Genomic DNA, 21,063 nt, shown 5'->3' with positions numbered 1-21,063 from the left:
CTAGGGGGCCTTTTAAATGGCCAAATTGCCTTTTCACTGGTTTTGTAGGTATGGGTGAAGGATGTTGAGGACAGAACTGTGTAGAGTAGCTTGTTGTTTTAGTCGCTAAGCCATGTCTGACCCTTTTGTGGCCCTATAGGCTGTAGCCCGCCAGCCTCCTCTGTCCGTGGGATTTCCCAGGGAGGAATACTGGAGTGGGTTTCCATGCCCTCCTCCAGGAGCTCTTCCCAGCCCAGGGATCAAACTGGCATCTTCTGCATTGGAAGATAGATTTTTTTTTTTTTTAAACCACTGAGCCACTGGGCTTCCCAATAGAATAGAGTAGCTTCAGTTCAGTTCAGTTCAGTCTCTCAGTCGTGTCCGACTTTTTGCGACCCCATGGACTGCAGCATGCCAGGCCTCCCTGTCCATCGCCAACTCCCGGAGTTTACTCAAACTTATGTCCATTGAGTCAGTGATGCTTTCTAACCATCTCATCCTCTGTCACCCCCTTCTCCTCCCACCTTCAGTCTTTCCCAGCACCAGGGTCTTTTCAAATGAGTAAGTTCTTCACATCAGGTGGCCAAGATATTAGTTTCAGCTTCAGCATCAGTCCTTCCAATGAATATTCAGACTGATTTCCTTTAGGACAGATGGGTTGGATCTCCTTGCTGTCCAATAGACTCTCAAGAGTCTTTTCCAACAACACAGTTCAAATGCATCAATTCTTCGGCACTCAGCTTTCTTTATAGTCCAACTCTCACATCCATACATGACCACTGAAAAAACCATAGCCTTGACTAGACAGACCTTTGTTGACAAAGTAATGTCTCTGCTTTTTATCTCTAGTTTGGTCATAACTTTCCTTCCAAGGAGCAAGCGACTTTTAACTTCATGGTTGCAGTCACCATCTGCAGTGATTTGGGAGCCCCCCAAAATAAAGTCTTGGACATGGGCTGGCTCCTCCCGGCCGCCGCCCCTGGCCTTGGGTGCAGGGTGGCTCCTCTCGGCCTTTCCTGCAGCCTGGCACTCTCGGCCACTGCCCCTGACCTCGGACGTGGGATAACTCCTCTTGGCCGCCACCCTTCGGGCATGGGGTCCTCCTGGCTTCTGCCCCTGAACTCAGACGTGGGGTAGCTCCTCTCGGCTGCGCTTAGTGCACCGGTCGCAGCAAGAAATGCAAAAAAAAGCAAACTGGCTCTCTGGGGAGGCCTTACAAATAGCTGTGAAAAGAAGAGAAGTGAAAAGCAAAGGAGAAAAGGAAAGATATAAGCATCTGAATGCAGAGTTCCAGAGAATAGCAAGAAGAGATAAGAAAGCCTTCTTCAGCGATCAATGCAAAGAAATAGAGGCAAACAACAGAATAGGAAAGACTAGAGATCTCTTCAAGACAATTAAAGATACCAAGGGAACATTTCATGCAAAGATGGGCTTGATAAAGGACATAAATGGTAAGGACCTAACAGAAGCAGAAGATATTAAGAAGAGGTGGCAAGAATACACAGAAAAACTGTATAAAAAAGAGCTTCATGACCCAGATAATCATGATGGTGTGATCACTCACCTAGAGCCAGACATCCTGGAATGTGAAGTCAAGTGGGCCTTAGAAAGCATCACTACGAACAAAGCTAGTGGAGGTGATGGAATTCCAGTTGAGCTGTTTCAAATCCTGGAAGATGATGCTGTGAAAGTGCTGCGCTCAATATGCCAACAAATTTGAAAAACTCGGCAGTGGCCACAGGACTGGAAAAGGTCAGTTTTCATTCCAATCCCAAAGAAAGGCAATGTCAAAGAATGCTCAAACTACCGCATAATTGCACTTATCTCACACACTAGTAAAGTAATGCTCAAAATTCTCCAAGCCAGGCTTCAAAAATACATGAATCATGATCTTCCTGATGTTCAAGCTGGTTTTAGAAAAGGCAGAGGAACCAGAGATCAAATTGCCAACATCTGCTGGATCATGGAAAAAGCAAGAGAGTTCCAGAAAAACATCTATTTCTGCTTTATTGACTATGCCAAAGTCTTTGACTGTGTGGATCACAATAAACTGGAAAATTCTGAAAGAGATGGGAATACCAGACCACCTGACCTGCCTCTTGAGAAATCTGTATGCAGGTCAGGAAGCAACAGTTAGAACTGGACATGGAACAGACTGGTTCCAAATAGGAAAAGGAGTATGTCAAGGCTGTATATTATCACCCTGCTTATTTAACTTATATGCAGGGTACATCATGAGAAATGCTGTACTGGAAGAAACACAAGCTGGAATCAAGATTGCTGGGAGAAATATCAATAACCTCAGATATGCAGATGACACCATCCTTATGGCAGAAAGTGAAGAGGAGCTAAAAAGCCTCTTGATGAAAGTGAAAGAGGAGAGTGAAAAAGTTGGCTTAAAGCTCAACATTCAGAAAACGAAGATAATAGCATCCAGTCCCATCACTGCATGGGAAATAGATGGGGAAACAGTGGAAACAGGGTCAGACTTTATTTTGGGGGGCTCCAAAATCACTGCAGATGGTGACTGCAGCCATGAAATTAAAAGACGCTTCCTTCTTGGAAGAAAAGTTATGCCCAACCTAGATAGCATATTCAAAAGCAGAGACATTACTTTGCCGACTAAGGTCCATCTAGTCAAGGCTATGGTTTTTCCTGTGGTCATGTATGGATGTGAGAGTTGGACTGTGAAGAAGGCTGAGCGCCGAAGAATTGATGCTTTAGAACTGTGGTGTTGGAGAAGACTCTTGAGAGTCCCTTGGACTGCAAAGAGATCCAACCAGTCCATTCTGAAGGAGATCAGCCCTGGGATTTCTTTGGAAGGCCTGATGCTAAAGCTGAAACTCCAGTACTTTGGCCACCTCATGTGAAGAGTTGACTCACTGGAAAAGACTCTGATGCTGGGAGGGATTGGGGGCAGGAGGAGAAGAGGACGACAGAGGATGAGATGGCTGGATAGCATCACGGACTCGATGGACGTGAGTCTGAGTGAACTCTGGGAGTTGGTTATGGACAGGGAGGCCTGGCGTGCTGTGATTCATGGGGTCGCAAAGAGCCGGACACAACTGAGCGACTGAACTGAACTGAAAAATAAAGTCTGTCACTGTTTCCACTGTTTCTCCATCCATTTGCCATGAAATGATGAAACAGGATGCCATGATCTTCGTTTTCTGAATGCTGAGTTTTAAGCCAACTTTTTCACTCTCCTCTGTCACTTGCATCAACAGGCTCTTTAGTTCTTCACTTTCTGCCATAAGGGTGGTGTCATCTGCATATCTGAGATTATTGATATTTCTCCCAGCAATCTTGATTCCAGCTTGTGCTTCTTCCAGTCCAGCATTTCTCATGATGTACTCTGCATATAAGTTAAATAAGCAGAGTGACAACATACAGCCTTGACACACTCCTTTTCCTATTTGCAACCAGTCTGTTGTTCCATGTCCAGTTCTAACTGTTGCTTCCTGACCTGCATACAGATTTCTCAAGAGGCAGGTTAGGTGGTCTGGTATTCCCATCTCTTGAGGGATTTTCCACAGTTTTCAATAGAATAGCTTAGGGTCTCACTAATATCTTTCAGAGTTTCCATAGGTTTCTCGACAATTTATTTAGAATTAAAGGAAGATCCCTTGTTGTAGGAAATGGCAACCCATCCCAGTATTCTTGCGTGGAGAATCTCATGGACAGAGGAAACTGGTGGGCTATAGTTAATGGGGTCGTAAAGAAGTCTGCCATGACCTAGTGACTAAACAACAGGGACAGTGTAAAGTTAGAAGGCTATTTGTCTTATGTTTACTTTTAAATGCTATAGATTAGAGTATTTTGAAGAAAACTTGACTAAGAAAACAATTAACTTATAAGGACTATACTGGAGAAAATTACTACAATTAATTTTTTAAAGTCCTTTGTTTTGTACAGAGAATCAATCACAGATTCTTTGAAATAGAAATGCTGTTAGGACACTTCAAATATGCTGATTCATAAAGATTCAGTTTGACACATTTTTCAGACACAAATCCACTTTGTTATGTACAATAAACTTGTAATTATGGGTTTAAACTTTCTTTTCTAGTACTTTTCTTTTTTCATCCTGACATTATACTTGGGACTATTAATGAATAATAGCTCACATTTTTATTCATTTGTTCAATAAATATTTACTGAGTTCTATTATGTGCCATATAGTATTCTGGATTCTTGAAGGTAGAGCAGAGAAAAAAAAAATTGGAACACTTACATTCTCATGAGGGAGACAAACAATAAACAAGATTTAAGAAATTAAATGTAGCAATATATTGTGAAAAGTGTTAAGGGGAAAAATGTAACACGGAAGGAAAAGGAAATGTCAAGAGAAGTTATTTCAGTCATTGAGAGAGTGGCCAGGGCAGGCTTCTCTGAGACAGTGCTATTTGAATGAAGACCCAAAGGCGTGATGGTGCAGAGAACACTGCATGTATCTAAGAGAAGGCAGTTCCAGGGATCAGTAAGAGCAAGGATAGCAGTGAACCAGTATGAAAGCGATGAGTCAAGTGAGTGTGGGAGAAGAATAGCATGTGTTATCAGGAATCTCAGGGGTCTTTCAGGCCATTGTAAAGACTCCAGCTTCATTATGAGTGACAGGGAACACGGGAGGGTTTTGAGTAATAGAGTGATATTATCTGTCATATGTTTCAGCATCATGATTCTGGCAACTATTTTGAGGTTAGAACATAGAGGGCAAGGGGAGAGGAAGAGCTGAGGCAATTTTGGTAATTAAGGTGAGACACAATGGTGACTAAAATCAGAGTAATAGGTGTGAAGGTGGGGACACGTGATGAGATTCTAAATATATTTTGAAAGTAGAAATAATAGGACATGCTGAGATCAGATATAGGAATAAAAAGAAAGAAAAAGTCAAGGTAGCTCCAATGATTTGAGTCTGAACAACTGAAAAAGGAATCTGCTATTTAAGTTGGTGCAAAAGTAATGGCGGTTTCAGACTCTGAATTTTAAATTTTTATAACTAAGCTCAAACACATCTTTATTAATCAAAGTAGGAACAATGATAATCAACACATTTTTGCCAATGAGAAATCAGTTTGTATATTCCTGTAGCAAAAAAAAAAAAAAATTATAACCCGTGCTTCAGGATTTGACAAACTCTTGGAAATCATTTTCTGCCTCCTGCTGGTCTGGTCATAGAAGCATTTTAGCTGCAAAATGTTGTCAAGATGCTTGAAGCAGTGGTTGGTTGGCAAGAGGTCAGGTGAATATGGCAGATGAGGCAAAACTTCGTAGCCCAATTCGTCCAACTTTTAAAGCACCAGTTGTGTGACATGTGGTCGAGTATTGCTGTGGAGACGAACTGGGCATTTTCTATTGATCAATGTCAGCTGCAAGGCTGCAGGCATTGCAGTTTTTGGCGCATTCCATCGGTTTGCTAGGTGTACTTCTCAAATGCAATGGTTTCACAGGGATTCAGAAAGCTATAGAGCATCAGACAAGCGGCAGACCACCAGTGACCATGACCCTTTTTTGGTGCAACTCTGGCTTTGGAGCTTCTGCTCCAACCACTGAGCTGGTTATCATATAAAATCCCATTTTCATCACATGTCACAATCTGACTGAGAAATGGTTAATTGTTGTTGCATGTAATAAGAGAAGATGACACTTAAAAATAATAATTTTTTTTTTAATGCAGTCAGTTCATGAGACACCTACTTATCCAGCTTTTTCACCTTTCCAATTTGCTTCAAATGCCAAATGACCATAGAATAGTCAACGTTGAGTTCTTGGGCAACTTCTTGTGTAGTTTTAAGAGGATCAAGTTTTGATGACGCTCTCGGTCATTGTCAACTTCCGGTGGCCGGTCACTGTGCTCCTCATCTTCAAAGCGCTAGTCTCCTTTGCAAAATGTCTTGAACCACCACTGCACTGTACGTTCATTAGCAGTTCCCGGACCAAAGGCATTGTTGATGTTTTGAGTTGTCTCCGCTGCTTTATGACCCATTTTGAACTCAAATAAGAAAATCAATCGAATTTGCTTTTTGTCTAACATCATTTTTCCATAGTCTAAAATACATATAAAATAAACAGCAATAATTCATTAGCAAAAGCCATAAAGAAAGAAATGTACATTAAAATGATGTATAACATGACCCACATTTATTTAAGAATGTATTTCAGTATCAAGTGCCAAAGTTCAACAATGCAAAACTGCAATTACTTTTGCACCAATTTAATATTTCCTGAGATGGGGAAGACTTAAGAAGGGGAATCCCATGTTTAAAATGCTTGCTACACATTTGAATAGGCAGTCTGAAGTTTAGGGGAAGGCCAGAGCCAGGAAAAAAACAGAAAAGAGAAGAGAACAAAGGATTAACCTGAACCCTCTAACGTGATGAGATGAGATGAAATTAATAAAGGAAAATGAGCTTGTTGTGATGAAGATTAATTAGTTAATAACTCTGAGCATTTACTGTGTGCCAGACACTGTGTTGAACACCCATAGGTATCCCTTTATATCTGTGTATCTACTCTTTTTCCTCTTTCTACATGGGCCAGTAAAATGATAGCTACTAAGAAGCATTTATTTATTCAGCAAATATTTATTAATTACCAGGGACCAGGTGCTCTTGATTGCTAGGTGCAGAAGCAGCAAACAAAATCAACTTTCTTATCTCTTACTGTGTCTATACTACATCCTTCCATAAATCACTCTTTTTCTGTTGAGGGTTTTTTTCCTATCACGTAAAAGATAGTTTGTGTTTGGGGTTTTTTTTCTTCCATCTAATCAAGTTGATCACACATTGTATCATATTTGGTTTTTCAAAGCCAGTTGCTTTTGTATTTGTCGCTATTTTTATTACACGGATTGCATACCAATCTCTTTCAACCTGTAGCTAAGCACAAGTGAGTCTAGACATTCAAATAGATTCTATGGCAACTCACTTTCTTCCCCAGGGCAACTCTGGTTCTCTGTTTCTACTGAGCAAGTTGGGTTTTTAAGACACTTGAAAAGAAGTAGGAGAGTGGTAATAATAAAAAATTGTTTATTCCCCAGATATTTATGAGATCCTACCTTCCAGGTCTTACTAAATCAACTAAATAGGGAAAAACCAAAAGAATATAGTATGATGAAGACTGAAAAAAGGCATTTTGAGAATGATGAAGGATTTGAAATTGTTAGCTACTGCTGAAAGGCTAGACAAAATATAGTTGGGAAAATGTGGTCTCTGGTGACCTTAGAGCCAGCTGCTTTGTTATATGTATTGGAGGTCCAGTAGGGTGTAGCAACAGGATGGGCTGCCCTTGACAAGAGCACTTTTTCTTCCTCTTCTCAGTGTGAAAGCTTATTGAATGGAATGTGGGAAAAAAGGGGAGAGGAGGAAGTGGAAGCAGATAGTGAAGATAACATTTCTGAGAAGTTCTGCTGGGAAAGGGAGTGGTGAAGTTGGGTCCTAATAGGAAAGGGCCATAGAGTCAAATATGAACTGCAAGTTTGGGATGAAAAAAATCAGAGATAGAGCACTCCAAATGGAAACTTATAACCTGGGTGTTGTGCTGAAGGATGAGAAAGGGGTCAGAGCTGACGTCACAGAGGGGTGAGTGAAGGCCTTGAGAAAGCAAGAGAAGAAAGGACCAAGAGAAGCAGCTAAGGGGTCGATCTCTGGACCAGGGCATGTCCTCTATTTTAAGAGAAAGGAAGCTAGAGAATACAGGACAGTCCGTTGACCAGCAGGGACAACTCACCCTTCTCTGGCTTGTTCAGTATATCCAGTCCAGACTAGTACTCAATTCTTTTCTAATACAAACATTTCAGTTCAGCTCAGTTTTCCTCTCACTAACAGTCAATAAGAGGGAAAAAACAAAACAAAATGTGAGTGCTAGGAGATGTATGTGAAATGAAAGTCACTCAGTCATGTCTTGCCTGGAGAATCCCATGGACGGAGGAGCCTGGTAGGCTGCAGTCCATGAGGTTGCTAAGAGTTGGACACACTGCAGCAGCAGCAGTCATGTCTGACTCTTTGCGACTCCGTGGACTATACAGTCCATGGAATTCTCCAGCCCAGAATACTGGAGTGGGTATTCCTGCTCAAGGGGATCTTCCCAACCCAGGGATCAAACCCAGGTCTCCCACATTGCAAGCCCCTTTCAAACTGCAGCTCGCGTCTCCTTCTGCCCCCAAATGGCAAGTTGTTCCTCCTTTGTGACTTAATACACAAAACCTTTCTACATAAAGCTACAGCAAATGAATGGTTGAATGGCTTATTATGACACATTAGTAAGTAATGTATAACCAACATGGGATTTGGGCTGCTGCTAAGTCACTTCAATTGTGTCCGACTCTGTGCGACCCCATAGACAGCAGCCCACTAGGCTCCTTGTCCCTGGGATTCTCCAGGCAAGAACACTGGAGTGGGTTGCCATTTCCTTCTCCAATGCATGAAAGTGAAAAGTGAAAGTGAAGTCGCTCAGTCGTCTCCAACTCTTAGCGACCCCATGGACTGCAGCCTACCAGGTTCCTCTGTCCATGGGATTTTCCAGGCAAGAGTACTGGAGTGGGTTGCATTGTCTTCTCCAGGGATTTGGGCTAGAGTATAAAAATAACAAGACTTTCTCATGAAAGTGTATCTTTACACTTGAAAGGTCAAGACCCATTACTCTCTGCTAAATATAACCCTGAAAATAAGGTCTTTCCGATTAACTCTCCCAATCCTCTTATCTGATTACCAACTTCGGCAGATGTTTCTCTTAGAGCATTAGAGCAGTGCATTTAAATTGCACTTCTCTGCTAGTTCTCAATTATAACTTCATACTTGAGGAGAAAGGAAAGCTGAGATAGAGCTGCCCAGGTACTGAACTAGGGTCACGAGCACACGTTCTATTAAGTGAGTCTGACTCTAGTCCCCATGAACATGGGAGAAAAGGATGTGGGCACAGTGAGGCCAGGGGAACCAGAAACCAGACTGCTTGTGCTGCTTGTATATGTAGTTTTGGCCAAGTCACATATCTATCGAAAGCTTCAGCTTCCTCATTTGCAGAGTGGGGAGAAAAAAGTATCTTCCTCAAGTGGTTATTGTGGGGGTATTTAACGAGCTAATGAGTGCAAAGTACAATCCAAACTCTGAACAAACATTTATCGAGGATCCCACGTGGTATACAAGAGTTCAGGGAAATTTTGCCTTCCCTCCCTCATTCTTAACCTGCCGCTCTTTCTAGTGGATTGGTAACCTCAGCTAGAATTCCGGATAGATGGTGAAGCTGCACAATGCTAAAAACTGGGGTAAAATAATTCAAAATCTGTCCCAACCTTCTTGGTGCCCTACACAGTTAAATGTCCAGCAACCTGAATGAGAAAAAAGATGGTCTGCATCCCAAGTAGGCATGACATTTGATGGAACATACATTTAGGAAGAAGAGAAAGAGGGGTTCTGAAATCCTGCCTTCTTGAGGAGGGTAATGCTTTGCTATAACCCCAGCTCCTAAGAGAACCAACCAAAGCAACTAGCTGATGAAGAAAAGAGCCTGTGTCCCACAGACACAGAAGACGCAATATGAGATATATTGACTGGATTGGTTTTTATTGTGAATTGAGCTCTTGCTTAAGTTTTGATTTCTTCCTCCATGGTCCAATAGAACCTCGTACAGATTTTTAATGTTGTACTAAGAACACGATATTGCAACTGGGTCACAGAGTGTTTATCTGTCTACCCTATTTTGTCATGAGATACCTAGTGTGTTTATCATCTTTGTATCCCAAATGTACAAAAAGGCACAAAATTGGACACACTGTATATGTTTAATCCACTTATTTTTAAAATAGGTGAATGACAGAATGACCACGGTAAGAGACACATAATATACTTCATTATCTTGTTCTGCTTAGGGAGAAGGAGAATAATAAAATTAGGCATAGGGAATGTCTCATGCTTTTAACTGACCCCACCATATTATGTAACAATGATAAATGCACTCTGTGTCCGACAGAGGGTGCAACAGAGCAAACATTTTCTCCACAGCCCGACCCACTAGAAGAATGTCTAGCTGGTGAAGGAACTGTCTAAACGTTAACAAAACTCTCGTGACGACTGACTCACTCAGAAGAGATTAGCTGCCTTTCTTTGCAGATGTGCAAACTCCTTGTTAGTGCCAGCTGGACTCATTTCAGATTTTATTTTAACAGGGCTAAACTAACGGGCAGCAAGAACTTTCTTTATTGATGAGTTATCAATGTAACTTGGAGAAGGAAATGGCAACCCACTCCAGTATTCTTGCCTGGAGAATCCCAGGGATGGAGGAGCCTGGTGGGCTGCCGTCTATGGGGTCGCACAGAGTCAGACACGACTGAAGCGACTTAGCAGCAGCAGCAATGTAACTCCTTAAGTGGTGATGTTATGTTATGATATGCATCCCCAAATCACTGGGTTAAATTAATTCTCATTCACTCAAAAGTTAGACAGACCACCGCTCCCTCGGGTATCTGACAGAGGAAGACCATCTGCCTCAATCCTTTCCTGAAATTCATGGTCACCTTTGAAGTCTGTGGGGCTCTCAGAGGATAGAACAGAATGCTCAGGACTTGGGAATTCTAGAAGCAACTGTGTTCCAAAACAACTTCACATCTACTTGTTATGGGGCCAAGGTGGGGGAGGGTGTGGAAAAGAACAGAGGCAAGGATCTGACATACAAAATGCTGCTCCTGAACTCACAGGAGTGTATGTGTGCTCCAATTCTGGTATTTACATGAACGCTAAATACTCTACAGGCTTCCCTGGGGGCTCAGATGGTAAAGAATCTGCCTGCAAAGCCGGAGACCTGGTTGATCCCTGGGTTTGGAAGATCTCCTGCAGGAGGTCATGGCAACCCACTCCGGCGTTCTGGACAGAGGATCAGACCGTGGGGTTGCAAAGAGTTGGACATGACTGAGAAACGAAGCAGCAAATACTCTAAGGTCCTGACACAGTGGAAAGAGCCTTGGTCTGGCTACGTCAGAAAGAATCCAGGGCTGACTAAGTATCAGGAATGTGGGTTCTAGGCTCAGCTCTGCCAACAATGAAGGCAAGTGAACATGACCAGACATTTTATCTTTCTAGGCCTCAACTCGTAAAGGTAGAATAACAATACTGGGACAGATGGTATTGACAGTTCTTTTCAGTATTCATTCTATAAGAATGGGGACTTCAAAGGTTTCTCAGTGGTAAAGAACCTACCTGCAATGCAGGAGATCTGAGTTCGATCCCTGGGTCAGGAAGAACCCCTGGAGGAGGGCATGGCAACCCACTCCAGGATTCTTGCCTGGAGAATCCTATGGACAGAAGAGCCTGGTGGGCTCCAGTCCATAGGATTGTATTTGTCAGCTCAGTTGAGTTGGACACGACTGAGCATTCATACACGCACTATAAGAATGTAAGAATTCCATGCCTTATTTTACAGATCTCTAAGCTATTTTGCGCCTCTGTCTTTAGCTGCGCCATTAGAGCTGTTGCTTGGACTGGCAATGATAAATCAATCTGGGTGACTGTTTTTCCCAGTTCCCTCCAGCCTTGCACTTCCTGTTGACTCGGATAAAGGAATTCTGTTCCTCAGCTGTGCTGTGCTAATCTTTTGGCCTAGACGCAGGTTTAAGGAGACAGAAGTACTATGACATCCGTATGGAGGCTGATTGTAGTGGTCACATAGCTCCTTTCCACATGGTCCTAAAAATAAATTCAGCAACTTAAAGTAGTCCCAGGAATTTTAGCTTCCTCTTATATTGGAAAAGATCTTTTTTCGGGCATATAGAAATACTCAAGGGTTTTGCAACTGAGGGGTAATGTTCTTCCTGACCACCTGGATTGACAATTTCCCACTCCTAACTCCCCCACGTGCTCAGTTGTTCTTCCCTGTCCCTGCGCAGTGGTCACAGAGCTGTTAGAGACACACTGTATTTGGGACAGAGCAATGGAGGAAACTGGACTTCTCAGATGGCTCAGCAGTAAAGAATCCACCTGCCAATGCTGGAGATGCAGAGGTGTGGGTGCGATCCCTGGGTCAGGAAGACCCCCTGGAGAAGGAAATGGCAACCCACGGTAGTATCCCTGGCTGGGAAATCCCATGGACAACAGAGGAGCCTGGAGGGCTACTGTCCATGGGGTTGCAAAAGAGTAGGACACAACTGAGAGACTAAAAAGCAACAAGGGAGGAAATGGACATGTCTAGAGCACCTCTGTGCACAGACTGCAGCCTGCGTGCATAGCCTCTGTACCTCCAAGGGATGAGAGGTCTGGTCTTGCCCTTGTGCCCCTCCATCTGTTACACAGCAGGCCGGAGGGCAGTGAGTGCCTGCTGGGGCTGAGAGAGCCCTGAAGCTCACCTCTCCAGAAGAGCTCTTCACAAAGCAATATCTGACCGTGTGACACCTTCTGAAGTGCAGAGGTGACCTCTGAGCTCAGCCAAAGAGGAAATCTGATGGGAGCAAAGTCATGGGTTGCAGTTCTGCAAGCTCAATTCGTGGTGCTCAGCTTCTCAGTTGTGGTTGGTGCTCCATCTTAAAATGTTGTGCCAAGGCTTTCAGTGGGAACTGTGTGTGTGTGTGTGTGTGTGTGTGTGTGTGTGTGTGTGTGGCTTAATCGTGTCTGACTCTGAAACCTCATGGACCATAGCCCACTAGATCCGCTGTCCATGGGATTCTCCAGGCAAGAATACTGGAGTGGTTACCATGCCCTCCTCCAGGGGATTTTCCAGAGCTGGGACTAATCCCTTAAGAACTGTGTATTTTGTCAATTCTAAGACACTCCTTTTCTCTTAAATTATCTCTGAAGTTGGAATGCATCTTATATTCAGCATGTGTGTGTATGTGCTTAGTCGCAACCCCATGGACTGTAGCTCGCCAGGCTCCTCAGTCCATGCGATTTCCCAGGCAAGAATACTGGAATGGGTAGCCATTCCCTTCTCCAGAGGATCTTCCCAATGCAGGGATCGAACTTGGGTCTCCCACTTGAAGGCAGATTCTTTACTGTCTGAGTCAAATCCTCACAGCACACTTATAAGGGACAGTTAGTATATCCACTTCACAGGTAAGAAAACTGAGGCTCTAAGAGTTTATGTAACTTTTCCAAAGAAGGAAGAAAGAAAATCCAGGTACCCTCCGACTCCCAAGTCTGCTTTCCCACTGCACCGTGAAATTCCCCAAAATAATCTGCCCTAATTCAAAATATTACTCTTTCTATTAATACATGAAGCAAAAAAGTGATCACAAATTGCTAGCAGCTGAGAACAAAGAACAGAATTGACAATAGTCAATGCTGAATGGTAATTATGTCTCAGTCTCAATCCTTGAATCTGTTTTTAGTCCATTTGGGAGACACATTTAAACAGATTCAGAAGAATGGAAATAGGTTACCTTTGAAGTTGAATTAGCTTTTCTTCTCAACATTGTTGTTGTTGTTCAGCCACTCAGTCGTGTCTGACTCTTTGTGACCCCAAGGACTGCAGCAAGCCAGGCTTCCCTGTCCTTCACCATCTCCCAGAGCTTGTCCATTGAGTTAGTGATGCCATCCAACCTTCTCATCCTCTGTCATCCCCTTCTTCTCCTGCCTTCAATTTTCCCCCAGTATTAGGGTCTTTCTAATGAGTCGGCTTTTCCCATCAGGTGGCCAAAGTATTGGACCTTCAGCTTTAGCAGCAGTCTTTCCAATGAATATTCAGGATTGATTTCCTTTAGAATTTACTGGTTTGATCTCCCTGCAGGCCAAGGGACTCTCAAGAGTCTTCTCCAACACTATAGTTCAAAAGCATCAATTTTTCTGTGCTCAGTCTTCTTTATGGTCCAACTCTCACATCCATACATGACCACGGGAAAAACCATATGGACCTTTATCAGCAAAGTACTGTCTCTGCTTTGTAATACTCTGTCTAGGTTTGTCATAGCTTTACTTCCAAGGAGCAAGCATCTTTTAATTTCATGGCAGCAGTCACCATCTGCAGTGATTTGGAGCCTAAGAAAATAGTCTGTCACTGTTTCCATTGCTTCCCCATCTATTTGCCATGAAGTAATTATCTCAACATGATCCTGGCTAAATGTCTGGTAAAATTTCCCTCCCCTATTAGTATTTGGGAGGTATTGGGAAGATCTAATCTGATTCTCAGAGGAGTGTATCTTTCCAAAACCAACTGGCTGCCTCAGTGTTTGACTTGCTGGAGCTAGCTCACATTGGCTCTGGTGAACTCGATTGTATTCATCCATTTCCAACTCTGGTGGTTTGGAATCAGCCATAACTGGGAGCATTTACGCCATAGAAATCAGTAAAATATTCAACCCAACACACCCCTCCCCCATTTCATTTTTCCTTCCTGGCAAACTGGTTGTTCAACCTTTATCCTTATAACCCTGTCACTCTTAACCACAGATATCTAGCAATCTGACGGTATAAGTGACATAGAGTATTTCCAGACCAGGCTAGTTTCCCTAGGAATATAGTTCTTTGCCATGACACCAGGAAAACTGAAAACTGGCCCTAGGCATTATGTGTGGAAATATCCCACATTACTAACTCACCTTGAGCAGAGAGATTTTCCGAAACTGGAAAGAACTTTTGTAAACTCCCTTCAGTATCTTCAGAAGAAGCCAGGAATAGTTACTCTCTTAAGAATATTAAACAGAGCAAGAGGAAAAGGTGGAGGAAGGAAAGACACAGTCATCAAGAGAGCCCATTAAAATATTCTCCAAAAATATCCTTAACATTTCATATAAAATCCCATGTAGATCATTTGTTTTGTATAAACCAAAGGCTAGGCTCACGCTATTATGTCAAAGCACCAATGAACGTAATAGACAAACTGACCCTGAGAAATGTATGGGAAGCAGCTGATTTGGTCAAAGCTTCAGGACCTACTGGCCACATCCCCCAAGGCTACTGCTCTTTGGATTTTCCTGTTCCGGGTCCAAAAACACAGTTATGACTCAAACACATGGCTGGAGGGGTGAAGAATCATTTTGGAAAACTGATTGGCAGTTTCTAACATTTTAAAATATTTTATTCGAGAGTAATAAAAGTTGTTTGCATACACAAAGCAGCTTTATTCATAGTAGTAGCCCCAAACTAGAAATAATACAAATGTCCAGTAATAGGACGTTCATTGTATACTCATACATTGCAAGACTACTCAACATTTACAAGGAACAAACTCTAAGATAGCATGTGAGTGTGTGTGTTAGTCACTCAGTCGTGTCCGACTCTTTGGGACCCCATGGACTGTGACTCGCCAGGCTCCTCTGTCCGTGGGGTTCTCCAGGCAAGAATACTGGAGTGGGTTGCCATTCCCTTCTCTAGGAGATCGTCCCAATCCAGGGATTGAACCTCCCACATTGCAGGCAGATTCTTTACCATTTGAGCCACGAGGGAAAGCCCCTACAGTAGCATATGTGTGTCTTAAAAACAGTGAAGTGAAGTACAAAACAGTACATATTTTATGATTCTGTTTGCATGAGATTTAGAACAGGGAAATCCAATTTATGCTGATCAGAAGAGCTATTGTCCCTGGCCTCAGGTTGAAGGATAGACTGGGAAAGAGTATAAGAGAATGTTCTGGGGTGATGAAAATGTTCTAATTCTGGATTGGAGTGGTGATTACAAAGGTATATATAATTGTCAAAATTGATCCAACTATACACTTAGACATATTATGAGCCCATGAAATGTAAATTAGATCTCTACTGAAATATGTGGTTGAAAGTGTTAGTCGCTCACACTGAAGCCTGCCAGGCTCCTTTGTCCATGGAATTCTCCAGGCAAGAAAAGAGTTGCTATTCCCTCCTCCAAGGGATCTTCCCTGCCCAGGGATTGAACCTGGGACTCCTCACTGCAGGGGGATTCTTTACCATCTGAGCCGCCAGGGAAGCCCATATCTATGTCTAAAGGTAAATAGATACGCATATGCTTACGTTTCTAATCTAATTAAAGGATCTAATGTAATAAGCCCTGCTTTCTTGGGCCCTAGGAGTTTCACACTTTCTACCCGCCAAAGACACGGACTTTGTGCTTTCAAAGTGTGGATTCAGGCCTCTGCGTGATGCTGCAAGTTGGAACCTTGTGCAATCACACCAGGTCATTTTCCCTCAAGCCTGTCGACTTCCCATCTCTGACACAATGCTTCATCTGGGTCATCCCCGAAGAGCCACGGGAGAAAGTTTGGGGCCAGGTTCAGCTTGGCGGGGAATTCCTCTCCCCAGCACACACTTTCCAGCGCAAGGAGGCGGCTGGGTCACAGAGCTCACGGGGCATGAATCAGCCTCCCCTCCAGGCTCCACGAAGGCGCGCTCCGCCCTGTCCCGTCTCTGAGGGCCGCTAACCCTACAAAAGCAGCGGCACCCACCGCGCTGGAATCCAGACCGCTTGGAGGTTGGACGCTGTGCACCCTCCTCCCCTCCTCTCGCCGGCACCGTCTGAATCCGGACACCATGGACTCGGTTCGCCCCCTCTGGCTGATGCTTCTGTCGCTGCTCCTCGTGGGAACCGCGCTGGGTGATGCCCCGCTGGCGCCGCCAGGTACCCCAGCAACCCGCGCTCAGGGGACCCCTTTTCGCCCTGGCCAGGCGGCAGGGGTTCCGCGGACCCCTGCACCCGCTCTCTGCGCCCTCCTTCCCCCTAATTCCTGTCGTGCGCCGCAAGTTTGCACTTTCTGTCTCTGTAAGGCCCTTCTGCTGGGCTGGGAAGCTGCTGGGACAAACCTCCCCACCCCCACCACCCCGGGGGAAGCCCTCCCTCCACCGAGATGCGGCTGACCTCCTCCTCTGCCTCTGGTTCTCGTACCCCTCCTGTAGGAAATAACGCGGAGATCTGCCTCCTGCCCCTGGACGACGGGCCCTGCCGGGCGCGGATCCCCAGTTACTACTACGACAGGTACACGCAGAGCTGCCGCGAATTCATGTACGGAGGCTGCGAGGGCAATGCCAACAATTTTGAAACTTTGGAGGCCTGCAACGAAGCGTGCTGGAGGATTGAGAGTAAGTGCTCGCTCCCACTCCTAGAACTCCAGGACTGCGGCAGAGAAGGGCTAAGTGGGAAATGAGCTTATTTTTCACATCCCATTTTCTATAGTAGGTTTCATCCTTGATTTTCTCGGATACTAAGTTAGGCCTATTGCTTTTCAGTTGGCTAAAAGTGATCATGAAACTTCCAACGACAAACATTTCCTCTCCCTTAACTGGCATTTATCATAATTCAGTGTGTGTGCAGATTCCGGAAAGATTTCACCTAAGGCATAAGGATGCAAGAGTGTCATGTATTAGGTGCAACATAAGTGCCTGTCTGTATTTATGATTAGTTCTAAACCTATGGTTTTTATGCCTCCTTGAGAGGGCATTTTCCTCTTGTCCACTGTGTAGCGATCTGAAATACTTTCAGTGGATTTTGTTATTAAAGTCTGAATTTAGCTAATTATAACCTTACTTTTGTCCCTTGATACCCAAAGAGATCTTGGGTTAGTATAGAGATATAAAAAATATAGAGATTCACAATGCTGTTTGCAATTTTATTTTAATTATGTTTACTGTCTCTGTGAAGGCCCGTAATAGAACATGGGGCTCAGCTGTTAAAGGAACTGAGCCAGGGAAAAATGTGTATTCCTATGAATAAGTTTGATTAGTTTCATACATTGAAACAATCAGAACACTCTGAGAGAATAATCTTTCTAGTAAGCATGAAAAATTTATCATAGCTGAATCAGGTCTGGAGACACTGTTAAAAAAATCAAAAGCTGAATAGAGTTGCCTCTCAGTGTCTCTGGTGACTGGTTCCAAGACCCCAACTCTCCGATGCCAAAATTCACAGTATTTGCATATAACCTGTGCACATTCTCCCTTATACTTTAAATTATCTCTAGATTCCCTACCAGCATAGGACAAATTCAAGCTTTGTTTTTGTGTTTTTTTTTTTTAATGAACTTTCAGGAATTATTTTTTCCTGAATATTTTCTCTCTGGGTTGGTTGCATCTGCGGAATGCTGGACCCAAGGATACAAAATCTTGTTGTTGCTGGACTAATGGGCAATCTTTTGGGCGTTTACTAGCCCAGCACTAAATATCATGCCTCCCACCCCCGTCACCACTCTACCCCTGGCCACCACCAGTGGTTTCTGAAAATACAGTTAAGTTTTAAAGGAAGAATAAGAAGGCTGATTTTTGACTAACATTGTTTTATGCCCATATTTTCCTAGAAGTTCCCAAAATTTGCCGGTTAAAAGTGAATAAGAAGCAGTGTGGGGAACTCAGAGAACAGTATTTCTTCAATCTAAGTTCTATGACATGTGAAAAGTTCATATCTGGTGGGTGTCACAGCAACGAGAACCGGTTCCCGGATAAAGCTACGTGTATGGACTTCTGTGCGCCAAAGAGAGGTAAATACTCTCTTTGTGGTGTCTGTACTTCATTTCTTTATTTAGACTTTAGGGTGAAAACATTAATAATTGATATGAAATTAAGCTGGCTTGCATTCTGATGATTTCACATATAATATGATACCAGTCTGCACACCACTGCCTTGTGAGGGAATATTTTTACATGTGAGAGTGCGAGCTAGAAGTTTAATAACTTGCCAAGTTCTCAGGGCTGCAAAGTGACGAAGCTCTGATTCAAGCTTTTACTTCCTCTTTTGCATTGTTTCTTTAGAACTATTTCTCATCTATTTAACTTGCACATAAAAAACCTACAGTGTTCATTGATGAATCACATGTATGAAATCAGGTATATATATGAGATAGTGTGAGATAGAGACTTAAGCTGGTGAAACCTGAAGTTTTCTAAACTTTTTCATTAGATTGCTGTGTTCTTTAGTAATTACATATTGTAGCACAAATTGATCTCTCCTCCCCATGTTTTACCTACATACCCCACGCGATCCCTAAAATGATGGGTTACTTGGGTAGTGGGTAGTGTTTGTAGAGACAGTCCAGGCATTTTCCATAGGCACAGCAGAGACATGTACACAGATAAGTTCAACAAACTAGGAAAATTTGCTTTGGCGGTCTCTGATAAACCTCTGTAGCTATACCGTGTTGAGTATGCAAAATCTTGAATTAATGAGGAGTTGCTTGTTGCTGGTGTTCTCTTAAATTGTTTATGTAAATGTAAGTGTTCCAGTGGCTACCTGGGAATTAGATATATGTATTCTTGATTAATAATGGAAGGAGAGCTGATAGAAACATTGAAAATAAAACTGCCAACACAAGAGAGTGTGCCAAAGCATGTCACATATTTCTCTTGAAACATGGCTCATTTTTACCTGACCATACTTGATTTTGGGGTTTAATTTCTTTACACATTCAAATGATACAAGGATATAGCTTGAAGTTCTGTCTACTCCATAAGAATTTATAATGAACGAACTATGTATTTGAAATCTAAGGCACACTTTTTAGATGGCTTTGTATAATATTTTGGATTCAGAAAGAAGCTTCTATGGGATTAGATGTTCTTCACTTACTTCAGTAATCAGCACAGCTTATTATTTCCAGTAGTACTGCATTTCTAATTTTATTTTCTTTTCCATTAAGCTCCAGCATTTTGCTACAGCCCAAAAGATGAGGGGCTGTGTTCTGCTAATGTCACTCGCTATTATTTTAACCCAAGACACAAAGCCTGTGAGGCCTTCACCTATACTGGCTGTGGAGGAAATGACAATAATTTTGTCACCTTGAAGGACTGCAAACGTACTTGTGTAAAAGGTAACGTTTTGGTTTTTTTTCTTATTCAGTTTTTAAACTAACTTTATACATAATTCATAAACAAAATTATTTTATGTACCCATTTTACTAATAGCATATTGCCATTTCTAGACTACTTCTACATACATAGCACTTCAGTACTGATCAGTTTTGTCTAAATGTTTACACAGGCTAACTACAGTAGGCAGTAGCTGTGTCCTGATATTTTAAAGGTAGAATGTTATTAACTTAGTGGATAGTGAGTAAAACTGACTTTATACTCGTTAATAGTAAGACGAGGTGGGTTTGTAAGCATGTCAGAAATGGTGATTTATAATGAGTCTACAGACTGGGGACATATGATGTTTATTTTTATTTTGTTGATCTTAGCCTTGAAGAAGGAAAAGAACAAGAAGATGCCAAGACTTCTCTTTGCCAATAGAAGACTGAAAATTAAGAAGCAGTTTTAACCAGCTTCTTCTTCTTCTTTTTTTTTTTTCTGTATGTCATCTTGTGAATGTCCTTATGGTTATATCTGAAGGACAACATGGTAACACAGGCAAGCGAACCATTAGTGATTTATTTATACACCGGTTCTTACATGTTACATTTTTTATTTGTGTATTTTTTAATACATAAGTAGCTGCTATTCAAATGTGAATCTATTGTTTTAAATATGCTATTCAACTATTTTTTTATGAGGTTAAATTCTTGCTGTGCATAAGATATAAAAGCAAATATGACTCACTCAGTTCTTGAGGTTGCTCTCCCTGATTGCAGAAGATGATTGTGGTTGAAAAACATAAGACAATATAATCATATTTTTTAACATATAGGATCATAAAAAGGACCAGCAAATATATTTAATTTTGTATTTAAAAATTAGATTATATTTTAGGCCCAAGGAGACAAATTTGAAGATTTACCAATACTTCAAAAAATGTTACAAATGCTATTATGTAGATCCTGCTAACTTACTTCCATTTCTGTTGTGTCATTTAAAAGATAATAAAGTAACATTTTTGACTGAATTAAAAAGCTAGTACATTAATTATATCAGAAATGTTCTCCTCGGAGGGGGAAATTCTCTCTGTTCATCTATCCATCCATCCCCACTCCGCATATGTTGTTAAAATTTTTGTATGTATTTATATTATATCAGAGACAATGCATACATTTAATAATTTAAATTCCACTAATAAAATATTGCTGATAAATATGATCATTTCATTTAAACAGTTTTTTCTTTCTCCGTAATAACAAGATTTTTTTTTAATTCCTACATTTTCTTGGCAAGAGTAATATTTAAAAGTATGCCCCTGATCTGGCAAAAGTATAAGTACATTTGTGCTTTTCTTGAACAATCCTTCTTTTAAAAATGTATCCCAAAGGTATGATAACAACAATAAAAAGATGAAAATGCTA

General features: G+C 42.1%; 2 protein-coding genes and 1 long non-coding RNA gene across 4 annotated transcripts in view; 1 reads left to right on the top strand and 2 right to left on the bottom strand.

Moving 5' to 3' along the window:
* Nucleotides 1-16,828, bottom strand: part of GNGT1 (G protein subunit gamma transducin 1) — a 27,461-nt gene extending 10,633 nt beyond the window's left edge. Inside the window, exon 1 of one of the 2 annotated variants that reach the window (XM_040260438.1) lies at nucleotides 16,722-16,828. The gene's annotated coding sequence lies outside the window, so the exon portion shown is untranslated. Of the gene's footprint in view, nucleotides 1-14,494; nucleotides 14,583-16,721 lie in introns of those variants that run through there. The other variant, XM_040260439.1, reaches the window with a different exon arrangement.
* On the top strand, nucleotides 16,062-21,063 carry TFPI2 (tissue factor pathway inhibitor 2). Its single transcript, XM_040260437.1, has 5 exons — nucleotides 16,062-16,484; nucleotides 16,760-16,942; nucleotides 18,154-18,333; nucleotides 19,489-19,659; nucleotides 20,029-21,063. Exons 1-5 carry the CDS (start codon nucleotides 16,397-16,399, stop codon nucleotides 20,106-20,108), a joined length of 702 nt encoding a protein of 233 aa, XP_040116371.1. The 5' UTR covers nucleotides 16,062-16,396; the 3' UTR covers nucleotides 20,109-21,063.
* LOC120877952 lies at nucleotides 18,212-19,203 on the bottom strand. Its single transcript, XR_005724429.1, has 2 exons — nucleotides 18,497-19,203; nucleotides 18,212-18,430 (listed from the first exon to the last, which is right to left on the bottom strand). It is a non-coding gene; the product is annotated as an uncharacterized LOC120877952 (long non-coding RNA).

Source organism: Oryx dammah, unplaced genomic scaffold, assembly GCF_014754425.2.
Source record: "Oryx dammah isolate SB20612 unplaced genomic scaffold, SCBI_Odam_1.1 HiC_scaffold_18, whole genome shotgun sequence".
NCBI lineage: Eukaryota > Metazoa > Chordata > Mammalia > Artiodactyla > Bovidae > Oryx > Oryx dammah.
This window is presented reverse-complemented; position numbering and strand designations above follow the sequence as displayed.